The 15,812-nt window shown below is 37.9% G+C and overlaps 2 protein-coding genes and 1 non-coding gene across 3 annotated transcripts in view; 1 reads left to right on the top strand and 2 right to left on the bottom strand.

The window, feature by feature from the left end:
* Positions 1-1,093: 1,093 nt before the first annotated feature.
* LOC117329338 lies at positions 1,094-11,126 on the bottom strand. The gene is made up of 2 exons (XM_033887253.1): positions 10,814-11,126; positions 1,094-3,472 (listed from the first exon to the last, which is right to left on the bottom strand). Exons 1-2 carry the CDS (start codon positions 10,860-10,862, stop codon positions 1,572-1,574), a joined length of 1,950 nt encoding a protein of 649 aa, XP_033743144.1. The 5' UTR covers positions 10,863-11,126; the 3' UTR covers positions 1,094-1,571.
* Positions 6,209-15,812, top strand: part of LOC117329351 (serine-rich adhesin for platelets-like) — a 47,489-nt gene continuing 37,885 nt past the window's right edge. The window contains exon 1 of the mRNA XM_033887273.1: positions 6,209-6,338. The gene's annotated coding sequence lies outside the window, so the exon portion shown is untranslated. The remainder of the gene's footprint in view (positions 6,339-15,812) is intronic.
* On the bottom strand, positions 9,356-9,429 carry Trnal-uaa. The gene has a single exon. It is a non-coding gene; the product is annotated as a tRNA-Leu (tRNA).

Below are 15,812 nucleotides of genomic sequence, written 5' to 3'. Positions count from 1 at the left end.
CAAACAACATCTAAATTTCGACCAATCAGAAGCTTTGTATGGTTGCTATGGTAGCGAACCCCATTCAGTTGATTTTGCAGTCCCCAAATACCCCTACATACAAAATTTCATCAAAATCTGACAATATGTAAATTTGGACAAATCAGAGGCCAGGAAAGGCAGCCATTTTGTTAAAAAGTGAAAGTGAGGTTACGAGAGTGACCTGTGTCCCATGATGTACCTACACACTAAATTTCATCAAAATCGGACAATCGTACCAATCAGAAGCCTCCGTATGGTTGCTATGGCAACAAAATGCATTCAGTTTATTTTGCAGTCCCCTAATATCCCTACATACCAAATTTTATCAAAATCAGACAATATCTAAATTTCAACCAATCAGAGGCCAGGAAAAGGCCGCCATTTTTTCAATCTTGAAACGGAAGTTGCAGTAATGATTTAAGTGTCATGAGACACCTTAATACCAAACTTCATGAAATGAAAGTTATAATAGCCTGTCGGCCATGTTGTTTTCCGATTGGTCTCAACATACAATATGCATAACTAGGCACCGAGGGGAACCTACATATGAAATTTGAGAAAGATCCCTTCATTAGTTTCTGAGAAATAGCGATAACAAACTTCAATGGTCAAAATCCAAGATGGCTGCCGGTCGGCCATGTTGTTTTCCCATTGGTCTCCAAATGCAATATGCATAACTAAGCACCAAGGGGAACCTACATATGAAATTTCAGAAAGATCCCTTCATTAGTTTCTGAGAAATAGCGATAACAAACTTCAATTGTCAAAATCCAAGATGGCTGCCTGTCGGCCATGTTGTTTTCCGATTGGTCTCCAAATGCAATATGCATAACTAGGCACCAAGGGGAACCTACATATGAAATTTGAGAAAGATCCCTTCTGTAATTTCTGAGAAATAGCGATAACAAACTTCAATTGTCAAAATCCAAGATGGCTGCCTGTCGGCCATGTTGTTTTTTGATTAGTCTCAAAATATAAGGGGAGCTGGCCTAGAACCCTGGCGTACACCATAGAAAATCAGTAGCCGCGACAGCCATCTTTGATTTTGGGAAAAAAGCATCTCAAAATAATCTTCACATGTTCATCTTTATTCCCACCAAGTTTTATTTCAGTGCAACCAACGGTTATAGAGTTATAGCCCATTGCATTTTAGCCAATTAGCGGCTCTGGTGGCCATATTGGATGTCAGATCGAAAAATAAATAGTGAGGTGCACAACTTCAGATTGCCATCTATGTTCACGCAAAGTTTCATTTCAATCCGACTTACAGTGTTCGAGAAACGTGTCGGAAAAAACTTGGCGGAAGAATAATGATAAGAAACGGAGTAAAAACAGCAAGTCCCCAAACATTGTTTGACGTTTTGGGGACTTAACTAGTAAACCGTAAGCTCTAGCAATGCGAACCGCTATATAACACCACCCTGACAGTGAGTGTTAAATACTTGTTTCTGTCTGCTGGTCATTGCAGCTTTGATTGTGAGTTATTGTACAACCATGCTAGTGACCGATCTGTTGTAGAAATGCACGAAAGCAATGGCAGATAGATTGGTCTATTTAACATCTTTCGAAGATTTACAAAAACAGACTTTCTTAGCCGGATAGGCAGTTATACAATCAGCCTGACCAATGTACATGTTAAGCCTGCTGATACCATCGTAATCACGGATGTAGTATTTCCCGTTCCGGTACAATATGGTGGTCTCCAGGAGGGCACCACCGGGGGTCGTCTCGATCTTCATTACATAGTCCCGTTTGACAACAGCATTGGATGTTGCGGAACTGTTACGTCCAGTGATATCGTATTCCGCTATATAGTGAATAGCCTTCAACTCCAACTGACTGCAGAACTTCTCATATTTAAGTAGCAATCTATTGACATATTCAAGCATCAGTTGTCCTAAATCCTTCGCGATCTTTGATGCAACATCAAGATCTTTGAATAAACTACAAGTACACCAATGGTTGGAAATCCCCGCCCTCCGACAGTCTCTGTCCGGTGTGATCTCACTGAACAGACTTATTCCGCGCGTGCTGTTGATAGTCCTGTTCTGGGACTGGTAGAGTATATCTAACAGTGTCTCATGAATGTCGTAGGGTGTGGTCAGCTTCCAGGCATTCTCGTGTAGATTGGAAACAGCCTCGTACGCGTCGATACTGAAATTAGCCGGGAGAACAATGTAGGCTGCAGGTAATCTCTCTTCCAGACGTCCAACCGGGGACTTCCGAAGATGTCCGAATCTTGATCCGTGATCGCTGAACACAATGAGCACTGTATTATTAGCATGACCTTTGCTGATGAACTTTTCAAAAAAACTAGTCAAGACATCGTCGTATTCTTTCACAATATTGTCTGAATTATGATACACCCTGCTGAGATAAGCGAAGCTAAACGATCTGGTATCATTATACACATCAAGAAAATCGGAAACGTAATCTAAAATAACTTTCGTTTCCAATCGATCGCCGAAGCAGTGTTTCTTGGACCACAATTTAGGATAGGCCTCCGTCGCCGCTCCCATTGGTTCGTAGAAGTGATCCACGGGACTTTTCTTGAATCCTTTTTTGAGATAATTGAAGAGGCCTATATCAGTCATGTCCTCAGAAAACAGTGTAGTATACCCGTTATTCGAATATTTGTTCCAAATAAACTCATAGCCATCGAACGGAACGGTCTGGTTCCAGCCCGAACGTCGGAGTTCCTTCACGGACATTCCTAGCGTGATCGGAATTAGGTTCGGAAACGTATTATCACCGACTTTACTATATCCAAATAACTCCACCGCCCCGAGTTTATCCAGAAGTATTCTACGGGTCTTTGGCAGATTCCGGTAAAAACTATTTCGGGATAAAGAATCAATGCCGACCATCAAAACATTGTATGATGGGTCGTCTTCTGTGGATCGCCTCCTTCGATTGGTGTCAACACGAGGCACGGCAAACGCGTGGAAATTTGTGTATACCGATTTCTTCTCCTTTGTAAAGCATTCTACTTTGATAAAGTCTGTTTTAATAGATGATTCGTTTTTAAAGGTAACACTTTTATCTGTCTGGAAAGAAAAGTACTTCTTAGAAGTGTTTTTTGGTCGAACAATGGGCGTGTATTTGCAATAGCTTAAATTTCTATAGAATGGCAGGGCTGCTGTGTTCAAAGTAAGTTTAGTCAATGACTGTAAGGTTAAAGACGGTATTTTGTGGCTGCATTTGATGTTTGCCGATTTTACGAGAAACGGAATCACAGACGGGTCGAACGGATGTATAAATGGGATTTTACATCCTTCAGTGTCGATGATGAACTTAGGAGATATTAATCGGTTGTCCTCAAGACCGCGCTTGATGCCTCCTCTGTACAGGACGACACAGGCTAGGAAGGACGATGTGGATACAAGCACTACCACAGCAATGGAGAACCGCAACAGGAACCGGAAGTGGCACGATATGAGGGTCGATGGTCCTGTAACAAAGGTAATGTCAATGTAGAACTTCATACTGCTAAATGACGTTACAAAGAGAAAATAATAAACAGTCAAAATAAATGAATGGACAAACAGATAAACAAAACAACACAAAAGACTTGGGTTTCCTATGCGAATGATGAATGTACATTATCGATTTGATTGAATTAAATATACATTGTATAAACTATATATATATATATATATATAAACTATTGTAGTAGTGATGAATGTATTGTTTTCTGTGTGACGGCAGTTATTACGTCATCGCATTATGACTCCTCAGTGGTGGGAAGCTGGGAAACGGGCCGGTCTGGGTTGTCGTGGCTATGTCCACGGGCAATACATTTTACTCTGATTGTTCTCGATGTCATGCAACGGGACTCTCGTATGCTATCTAGTGAGGTAGTCACCAACTACCACACCTCAAAATGACCCTGGCTGTTCACGGGGCGATAAACCCAGGAAACAAACAGTGGCAGAGTTTCCTTGGGCGGTTCGACGTGGAACGGACAGCTTTAACTCGGTAACCCTTATTCCTCATACAATCCCCATAAATAACATGGAAAGAAAACAGACTATAGTTGGTGAGGCCACAGGGACCTGATAATTTGTTACAGTCTACATGTATTTGGAACTTCCCTAGTGTGTATAGCACATCTTCAAACGTTTTTGGTGGGATATATTAAAATTCCGTAAATGTACACCAGGGGTGTCATTTTTAACTAATTAACCCCCCCCCCCCCCCCCCCCCCCCCCCCCCCCCCATAACAACTTGGTATGGAAATGGAACATAAACAAAATGACTATTGCATTAGAAACTGTTATAGTTAAATGAATAAGTACATAAAATGAATGAATATAAAGGATATATATATATATCTATTGGATTATGTGACATAGCCAGAGTTTTCTAATGGTCGGGGAGCCACCTACCAGAAATTTGATATCACTGACGGTTATAATGCTACATCTTAGACTGGTACATATTACCTAGTAGGGTGGCCCATTAAAGCCAATGGGGTCCTAGCGTAGGCAAAAAAACCAGTACTTACCTAACTAGCAGTCCTAACTAAACCAAACGACTAACCGTCCTAACTACAAACCAAACGACTAACCGTCCTAACTACAAACAAACGACTAAATGTCCTAACTTAAAACCAAACGACTAAATGTCCTAAATACAAACAAAACGACTAACCGTCCTAACTACAAACAAACGACTAACCGTCCAAAATAACACACCAAACGACTAACGCGCCTACCTAAACCAAACGACTAACCAGCCTAACTAAACCACACGACTAACCGTCCTAACTACAAACCAAACGACTAACCGTCCAAACTACAAACCAAACGACTAATCGTCCTAACCGTCCTAACTACAAACCAAACGACTAACCGTCCAAACTACAAAACAAACGACTAATCGTCCTAACTACAAACAAACGACCAACAGTCCTAACTACAAACCAAACGACTAACCGTCCTAACTACAAACCAAACGACTAACCGTCCTAACTACAAACCAAACGACTAACCGTCCTAACTACAAACCAAACGACTAACCGTCTTAACTACAAACCAAACGACTAACCGTCCTAACTACAACCCAAACGACTTACCGTCCTAACTACAGACCAAACGACTAACCGTCCTAACTACAAACAAACGACTAACGCGCCTACCCAAACCAAACGACTAACAGTCCTAACTACAAACAAACGACTAACCGTCCTAACTACAAACCAAACGACTAACCATCCTAACTACAAACCAAACGACTAACCGTCCTAACTACAAACCGAACGACTTACCGTCTTAACTACAAACCAAACGACTAACCGTCCTAACTACAAACCAAACGACTAACCGTCTTAACTACAAACCAATCGACTAACCGTCCTAACTACAATCAAACGACTTACCGTCCTAACTACAAACCAAACGACTAACCAACAATTACTATGGTTAACGTTAAATCATTCGTACGGACACACTCCATGTAGGTCTTCACTCAAGTAAATGATCACATATGCTAATGTCTCAGGTGATCTTTAGTACAGCTGTGTATAGCTAACTAATGCAGACTGCAAGATTAGACGTGAGGACCTGTCATTTTCGAATCATAACACAATACGACCGAAAAAAGGTAGTTGTGTAGGCGGTTTAATACGAAAAAGAATGCTTGATATTTCTTTTTAAAGCTTTTATTGAAGATACGTTGATATGCTGATTAATTTATTTTCTGTACTGAAAAAACATCAGCGTTCTATACTGTATAGTTTTAGATGTACTTGTTCTAGTTCGATATGGGGACATCATTAATCATATTGTGCGGAGATTTTCGTGACAAGTAATCTACTCAAAGATTTATTTATTTACTTATTTCACTTTTATCGGGTGCGCGGGGGTTGTATCACTGCTTAACTCGGTCATTTGGTAATTGGAATATGTGCTGTTTTCTTTTCATTGGGCCTAGCATTATGATTGAAAGTGAAATAATAGACATCGATTTTATCTATAATTAATTATTAGTCTAATTCTCTAAGTCACTGAAAAGCTTTTTGAAAATATGAAAATAGACTGACAAAAAAACTAATTATTTGTGACGCAAAAGAGGATTAAGTCTCACGCAGCCTCTGCAGCCTGGTACAAAGGTAGACAGAGTTACGTCCCCTGGCTGATGAGCGCAGGAAGTTACCTCTGTTGAACCCGTCCACATGCAACTCGATACACAAGTGATGAGTAAGCGGAGAGGATGGGTGAAGAAAGTCGTTGCTGCACACAAACAAAATAGCAGTGATTTGCTCAAACACAAGGGAGCTTTATACCATCTCTGAGGCCATGTTGGATTTTTAGCAGGTAAAGTATCTTTTACATTTGCATGCCAGTGTTGAAAAACAACTAATACTGCATGCTGTCTAACGCTGAGTTAGTAGGCTATTAGACTTATATAGTTGTTTTCGTTATAGAAGTTCAGTGACAATGACCGCTAGCTTTAAACGTTTCACACGCGTGTGTGACAGGAGGTCGCCTGTTATATATGGCGTTTACTGCTGGAGCTGACAAGCCTCACTACCACAGGGGCTCGTTTCATAATCTAATAAAAATTGAGAAATGAAGTCATGCCTTGTACCAGTCGTGGATGAAGTGATTTTGGTGCATACACTTCACAATGTAGTTAGATTATATTGCTTGAATAGGCATAGATCTAGAACTCTTAAAAAAGATAAGGCATTAACTCATACAAAATACTGGCTAATTGATTGGAGAGAAAACTCAATTATAAGCATGTGAACTTTATTTAGGCCTACTTTACACTAACAGTTAGTCTTAACTGAGGAACAAATTAATTAGGCTAATACAGTTGTTAACTGTTAAACTTTTATAAATGAATCACCTTTTTTGGGTCCTGATAGCTAGAAGAGTAGGAAAATTTACCTATTATAGCCTAGGCCAGGGGTAAGTGACTTTGATTTGGAAATCAAGAGTACCCAAGGAAAACTACAAAAACACATGGTAAGGGCAAAAGGCAGGTGAAAGTCCTCATGACGTTCATATTTAGAACAGATGATGATCTTCTATGAAACAGATGTGTTCAAAATACATTTATAAGGATGTCCAGGGAAAGGCTAAAAGGGAACCATATTTTATATTGAAGTAATATGAGCATGGACGCCCACCCCTCACCTGCCCACCTACACTGACTGGCTCAGCATAAAGAAGAAGAATCAGTTAATGAATTGTTCTGCAGGAAAGAATTGGTTGTTATATTCCTATTTCCATGCAGAAGAATCGTACATTGTACTGGACAACTCCCCTATATGATAGACGACTATGCAGTAGCAGCAGTACTGATGATAGGTAAAGGAAATTGGTCTTTGAATCTGCAGGTAACTAGACCTCAGATTGTACAAAAAATAAGAATTACATATTACTTCAGGCTGCCTGTATTATAAGAAGCCTATCCCTGATGCACTCCAGAAATCTCTTAAGCTTTAGTATGCTGTTATGACAATATCATGGAGGTTAAAATCAAAACAAAGTCCAGTCCAATCAAGGCAAAAGTTGGCTCGTTGCCAAAAATGTCTGTTTTTGAGATAAATATTAAAAGTAAAATTATGTCTAGATCTTGATGAGTGAACTGAATCAAGATTTATAATTTCTTAATGCCAAAATTTAGAAACAGATTATTGAATTTTAAATCTATGTTTTTAGTTTAAATGAAATGATTTGTAAACTTTTCATTTTGCCTGAATAACTTAGTATATATTCTATCAGCATGAAATTTCTGAGATTTTTTAATAATTTCTGCCAATTTAGCCTCTATTTATAACCGATTTCTCCAGTTCTGGAGGGTAGCTGAACTTGGCAGGTCCACATATTCACTTGTGAAAGTTGTACGAGTTTCTCCTGATAAATATACATGTATTAAGGCACATGTAGTCCATTTTGTTACAGTGAGTTATATATGCAAGGAGCCTGGAGGCAACTTTTACAACTTCCTGTGCACAACATTTTAACAGATAGAGGATGCATGTGCATTGACCAGGAGAATGTGGTAATATTGTAGTGTGTGAGTCCTGATTACACTCAAATGACTACACAACATACAATTTACAGCACACGATACACTTGGCAGGCTCTAATGGGGCTGCTATATCTTTCTGTTGACTGCATTCTTCCTAGAATTTAATTACTTAGTAATACATTGTAGGTCCATATGTGTTTTTACTCTAATGATGTTAAAATCCTGGGGATTGTGTTGGACAAGAAATCATATGTGTTGATATTCTGTACTAGAATTTAATTAATAGGTCCAGATGTATTTTTACTCTGATGTTAAAATCCTGGGGAATGTGTTATACAACAAATCATATGTATTGATATCATGCTGGATACAGGTAAGCAATTCATGTCCACATTTATTTAGGTTATATCATAGTGTAAATTGACACCTGTCTTTAGATTATTGAATTAGTAATCAATTCAGATGCTCATAGTCTCAATACTGTTTCACTCTCTTAGATGTCCATTCAGTCAAGGGGAGATAAATAAGTAAAACTGCAAAATTCCTTTTTTCACAACCCCCCTCCCCCCCCCCCCCCCCCCCCCCCCCCCCAAAAAAAAAAACAACATCTGGCTAGTAGCAAGTCCTTAGTAGTATAGATGTTTGAACAATTAGAAAACTAAAGTAAAGTCTGTGTCTAGGTTGATTAGTAGGACAGATTGGCCACCTATTTCAAGCTTTCCAGTTGATATATATATATTTCACAACAATGTTTCAGATTATCAACATCCGCCTCAGGTTCCTGATGACTGTTGGAACATCACTGAATTTTGAATATGCATTTGTAAATTTATATTAATGATAATAGATTATCAAACACAAATTAAGCTCTGAAGGTAATAAAAGAAAAAAAAACGGAAGGCTTTTAAGATAGATAAATAAATAAATAAATATTGCTGAATTTTCGGTAACAATATAGAGTTTACATCATAATGCTACTAAACTGACATGTTTAGTATTTCAGCGTCTACCTTAGACAACAGAGATGAATATACCCTAATTGAAGGAAGTAGTATATATATAGTCACTCCCAAAATCTATGTTCTAAGCTGTTGGAAGAAGAAATGTTAAAAAACTGAGTGCAAGATACCTTGCATTTCCATCCTCTGCAAAACCGAAATATAGTACTCTTTTGGGAAAAAACCACAGTACTGCGATGATATGTTGATACACATGCAGATTTTGAATCCCTAGATATGGATACAAATAGTCACTTCACAGATTTCGAATCCCTAGATACGGATACAAAGAGTAACTTCACCTGCATTTCCCCAGCCATGTTGTAGTGTAATAGGAGTGGAAAAATGCACGGCCAGACCGGGGTTCGAACCCGGGACCTCCGAACACTTAAGCCGGATGCTCTACCGATTGAGCTACCTGGTCGCCGATGATCGACCTGGTCCAGTTCCGCTACAGTAGTAGTTCTTATTGACTAACTGCTGAACTGACAATTTACAATACTATGTATTGAGTTTCAGACAGGCCGACAATTGTGCAAAACATTAGTCGTCCTTGACCAAAGATAACATTGAAGTTTACAACAAAACTGATGGAGATATTTTAAAGCAGGGATTGCACCAGGTATTTCTTTTCAGATTAAATTGGGTCCTTCTGTTTAAAATAAAATGGGGTCCCTCTGTATAGTTTGATAGATTTGTAGTAAGGGGAGTCCTTTTTATATTTATGTCTTAAACAACTATAGGGACAGCTTCAACACAAAGTTTACATGATACAACATGCCATGTTTTCTGTTAGAATACCTGGCCTGCACTTTGTTACGTAGAATGTTATTTAATATTTAAACTTTTAAGCTAAACTTCAAAAGTTAGACAACTTTGAAATATTGGAGTTTATTGTATATGATTCTTTCTGAATTCTGTGTAAGCTGTTCGGGTGTTTTTAACACTGTTTTGCATACCTGAATGTTTTATACCTGTTCAACATGTAAATATTATCATTTCAATCCTGTTTGGACTAGAATAAGAGTCAGACTGTACTGACCTGTTCTAGTGTTTACAATTGATAGAGATAATGTGTTGATTATGTAGAAAACCTACTTTAAACAGGTCAATGATATAATCCTATAATTTGAAATTCAGCAATTGACTCACCAGTTAGTGGCTCATGTTTCAAAATAACATACATACAGGTACATGTACATGAATTTAAAGGATTTGATTGTGAAAACATTATCTCAAAATGTTCCATTTATTGATTTTTAATGTTATGGCAGTTTAACACTAGGCCAGTTGGGGTCATATGAGGACAGACTCCCAGGCATGATAACCATGATAACAAGCAAAACAAAGGAATTCATTCAATGGCTTGATAGTGACTCAGCCCCCTGACCAGCACCAGTATAAGGATATCAAATACAAATACATCCCAGTAAAATATGTATGCACCATTGAAAATTAAAATTTTGCAAAAAAAGGTATTCCGTACATATATACATCATTTATATGTTTATAACAACAATTAGGGTACCACTTCCCCTGAGGTGATAAGGAAGAATCAAAGTGTTAGATGACCTTGAGGACACGTCAAATTTTAGATCTAACTTGATAAGTGCAATATTTTGTGTTCATTAATTCGATGAACTAAATTAATTAATTAATTCTTCTTAAGGTTAAAGTAGCTATTATGAACTTACATAATTATAGTTTGTCTGGTGAATGTTGGGAGTATAAGCTCATTATTGACAAAAATCAAGTGGCCTATTATAAAGATCAGGTTTGTGGTGCACCACTGGTATATAATGTATTACCTGAGCAATCCAGCATGTACCGGTTGTGTGACCGATATCGTAACACCATGGATGCCGAGGAATGTGGTCCAGTCCTGCCCTATTTGTCCCTCTGTTGGACTACAGGTCCTTCCCTCCTGGGACTGCTAGTCCCACCCTGGGTCTTGAGCCCTCTATACGATGGCCGTATATCCTGAGGGACCTGTCACCGGTGTATCCCCGGAGATGTGTCACCAACACAGGGTTATTTAACTGCTGCATACTCAGCTTAATAACTGGAGTGGGCAGACGTGCTGACATTTCCCCTGGATCATGTTACAGCTGTTTTGAGTAAAAAATACATGCCCTATGTCATCAATTGAACAGTACATCGTACATGTTCAGGTGACAGGCCATTGTTTATCTGCCGTAGATACTCTTATTATTCATCTTTTATCTGAAGTTTTGGTCGGCAGGCATATCCTTAGGCAAAGACGTGACCCTGTTTTGAATGATTTCTGAGTGATATCATTAGTGATAAAAAAAATCTTTTTGAAAAATGTGTTATTTCAATTAAATTCATGAGTTTGTTATCATCTGAGAACTTGCTTCAAACACCATATATATGAAAGGGACCAATATTTAGGATAACTCATTTGTTTTCATGGCACCTAGAGTAGACTTCTGTTTGATTTTTTATGGAATTGATTGATACATGACTTCAGTTCGTTAATTTTTGTTAAGTAGGCAACTGGAATAATATTACCTGGTACATCATTGTTTAAAATGATTTGTTTCCTGTCCCCTGTTTTAAATCAATTAATGCAGACAGAGTTTTACTTAGAATAAACTCTTTTGCGGTATTTACGGTAGAATTTAAAGTCACTTGAGGAGTTTAAAGTCAGAGTGACATGACCTTGCCTTTCAGACAGAGTAATAGGTGACCTTGCAATTCAGACCAGACATGGGACAGTCCCGATATAGGACGTTGTTTGCTCAGACTTGTGCCCTCCTGTCACACGCTAGAGCAGGCAGACAGTTGTCATCACACGGCAATCAAGTGCTCAACCCACTCACAAATTATTTACATGGAGTGCATGTATGGTAATGCCTCATAATGGATCGTAATTTCCCACATATGATCATGGCATGAGATGCTTTCATAAATTTTATGGTTGAGAGAATTTCATTTGTAAGATATTAACTGTCAAATGGTGTGAAACAGTATGGATTAAACTAATGTTTTACACAAGCTATGAAACAGGCTTTATGGGTTATAATTAAATATATAATGGTAGCTCTTGTTGGCCTAGACTGGGGGCCGCGGTGGCCGAGTGGTTAAGGTGTCCCGACACTTTATCACTAGCCCTCCACCTATGGGTTGTGAGTTCGAAACCTACGTGGGGCAGTTGCTAGGTACTGACTGTAGGCCGGCGTTTTTTCCCGGGGTACTCTGGCTTTCCTCCACCTCCAAAACCTGGCACATCCTTAAATGACCCTGGCTGTTAATAGGAAGTTAAACAAAAACAAACCAAACAAACCAAATTGTTGGCCTAGATTTAAGCTGACGGTGGGGGGTCTAATTGTTAGGAAGCTAATATGATTGGATGACCCTGTGCCTTTTCATGTCCAATTAGGAAATTGAACCCCACTAATGAGAGACGTGTAATATCATCTCCAACCTATCACCCAATATATAATGTCAACTAAACATATCAAGCTTTGTATGTCAATGTGAATGCCTTTCTGGATTACGAATAATGTTGTGTATTAACCAGGTCCTGTTAAAGTTGACCAGTGGTCATTTTATAACTGAAATTTTATTTCAGCCACTATTGTTATCTGATATTAGTCCTGTAGTATGCTGGGGTGAATGGCTACTAAGTTTGTTGAACTGAATGACATTGACCTACATTCGAGGTTACAGGGGTCAAATAAGCTAAAGTCTTTAAACATCTTGGTAATAATCAAGAGACCCAGAAACCTGCAGTGATTTTCTTACCCTTATTTTACAGGGGCCTGTACCGTTTCTTCTGAGGAAAATACTGTGGTTTTTATCACTAATGGAGGAAATGTTATCAACAAATTGTGCTCTTATCACTAATTGAGGAAATATTTTTCACAAATCTTGTTCTGTGTGTAATTTAGCTTTGATGATAAATTTAAGCATTATTAAATCTGTTTGTGAGTTATATGAACTACATTCTAATAAGCAATTTACATTTCTTCATACCAATTCATGTACAGGGACACTTAAACAATTTCTGATTGGGAAAATATGAGCATGAAATTGGGGAACATACAGCAAAATTTTACCAGGGGAAGGGGCCTATATTCAGCCCCAAATGCACCCCAAAAGGTCACTGACCTGATATTGGGCTTGTAGCATGGTGGAGAGAAAGGCTACCAAGTTTCTTGAACTGAATGACATTGACCTACGTTCAACGTCACCGGTCAAATAAGCTTAAATCTTTAAACAACTTGTTTAGAGAACCAGAGACCTGATAGGCTGATATTAGGTCTGTAGTATGACTGTGTGAAGGGCTACCAAGTTTGTTCAATTAGAATAACCTCAATATATACTAAAATCTTTATACAATTTTTTCTAGATTAAGAGACTTTTGGCTTGTAGTATGCTAGGATGAAGGCCTACCAGATTTGTTGAAATGAATGACCTTGACAAACATTGAAGTTCAGAGGGTTAAAATATGCTAAAAGCTTTGAACAACTTCTCTATAGCCAAGGGTCCCAGAAGCCTGATATGGGCCTGTTAATATGTAAATGTCCATTCCATTACCAGATATCAAGATTCATATATGAAAAATACACTTCTATTTTAGTATTTCTAGGTCACCTATTTTGATTTGCCTTTTGTCCGGCGTCATCATCCATCATCCATCATGCGTTGTCCGTTATAAACAATTTACATGTTCAACTTCTCAATAACAAAGAGGCCCCGGGTCATGTTATTTTGTGAGTAGCATGCTGGGATGAAGGGCTACAAAGTTTGTTTGAAATCAATGACCTTGACTTACTTTCAAGTTCACAGGAGTCAAATGTGTTAAAATCTTCAAACAACTTCTCGGTAACCAAAAGTCCAGAGCTGTGATATTGGGTCAGTAACATGCTGCTATGAATTGCTACCAAGTTGCTCAAATCAATGACCTTGACCTACTTTCAAGGCCACTGGGGTCAAATATGTTAAAATCTTTAAACTACTTCTTCTCATTAACTAAGAGCCCCAAGAGTCATGATATTGGGCAAGTAGCATGCTGGGTTAAAGGGATACTAAATGTGTTCAAATGAATGACCTTGATGTATTTACTTTGACCAGCTTTCAAGGTCACGTGGAACATGTGTGTTTTGATAACTTCTTCTTAATAACCAAGAGGCCCATAACCATGATATTGGGCCAGTCTTATCCAGGGATGAAGGACTACCAAATTTGTTCAAATGAATGACCTTGATGTACCCTCAAGGTCACAGAGGTCAAATGTGTTTAAGTTTTCAATGACTTCTCAATAACCAAGAGGCCCTGGGGATCATAAATGTTATAAGGACAGTGGCATGCTTTGATAACAGACTGAAAAAAATGTTCATTTGAATGACCTTGACCTGCCTTCAAGGTCACACTGGTCAAATGTGTTTAATGCTTATTTTAAAAAGAAAAATATCAACTTTAAGTATACAAAATAGTTGCTGTTATAATAGTGTCACATACATACAAAATGTAAGGAAAATGGAAGCCATCATTGTTAACCTTGAAATAAATACATTTTGTGATTGAACACTTGTTTTTAGATATAACAATAAGTTACTCTACCCAAATTCAACCAAGCACTTGTTTTCTTAGATCACAATGGTACCAAATTGTAATGCCTGCAGATTTTGTGCTGAAGGCATCAGAAGTGGAGTCTTCACTAGGAACAAAGAGATGAGAATTGGTTTAGCCAGATGGGACCATGGTGCTGGCGTCACAACTCAGCCAGTGTTGACAAGTGATGCAGAATCAATAAGAAACTACTTTAAGTACAAACTCAAATTGCAGATGGCAGTTTTTTAAGGAATGCAGTATTGATCAATTGGTACATGGAGTTGATAACCACTTAGCCAAAACTAAATGGTGTCATGTTTCCGTACTGATTTTTTTATTACCAACTTTCAAAGTGAACATTCCATTTAATGCCATGGCAGGTCCAGCATGTCTGCTGTTTCTATGGTAATATTGCTGGTTTCTGACTATCTGTTTCCCCAGTAAGTTCAGTACCTCTCGAAGGGAGGTCAATCGATTAATATGAATATGTATTATAATGAGGGTAGACTCCGATTGAGAAAAAAAAATCTGTAAAAGTTGATTTTTGACAGAAGACACACCTTGAACTTATTTTTAGCAAACACTTACATAGTAAAGTGAATTTAACATCATTTATATAACTTTGAAATAAACATATTGTTTTACCTTGATAGTAGAAAGAATTTAGAAAATCTATTAATATAAAACCCATGACTATTAGAGGATGATATATACACCCTTGATTTTCACTGATTCACAGATAATTACTGAGGATTACATGGACATTGTGGTAACTTTTCTGCACAGGTATGTGATAATGAAAATGACAGATACTTTCACTGCATCTTTATCTACAGAAAATTGTTGACTTCAAAATATAGTCCCAAATAAAAACAAATGTAAACTTTAAGGTTATTAAGCCTCTGATCATCACCTATTGACCGATATTGACACAACTTAAAAAGAATAAATAAAAAATTCATTGACTTTATTGAGTGAGATTGAAAAAAGGTTTTGTTTCAGGTTTCCCACCCACCAGCATCCCCATCTTTTTGTTGCATTCCCAAATGTTTTTAATGCAATTATCCAAGAGTCACTGTTAAATTCAGAACATCCATTCTATATAACCTTAGTAAAAAAAAAATAAAAAAAATAAAAGTAAAATCATCTCTACCTACCTGTACCCTATTTTTTTCAGGAATGACACCTGAAACACACCCATTTTTTTATTTGACTTTACAAGAAACT

The sequence above is a fragment of the Pecten maximus genome, chromosome 6, assembly GCF_902652985.1.
Source record: "Pecten maximus chromosome 6, xPecMax1.1, whole genome shotgun sequence".
Taxonomy (NCBI): Eukaryota; Metazoa; Mollusca; class Bivalvia; order Pectinida; family Pectinidae; genus Pecten; species Pecten maximus.
Note: the sequence above shows the minus strand (reverse complement) of the source record. Positions and strands in the feature narration are given on the sequence as shown.

Coding starts and splice junctions, on each gene's coding strand:
- LOC117329338 (XM_033887253.1), bottom strand. CDS start 10,862: ATGGTGTTACGATATCGGTCACACAACCGGTACATGCTGGATTGCTCA. Junction 3,473..10,813: donor GTACATGCTGGATTGCTCAG/GTAATACATTAT, acceptor CCTTTGTTACAG/GACCATCGACCCTCATATCG.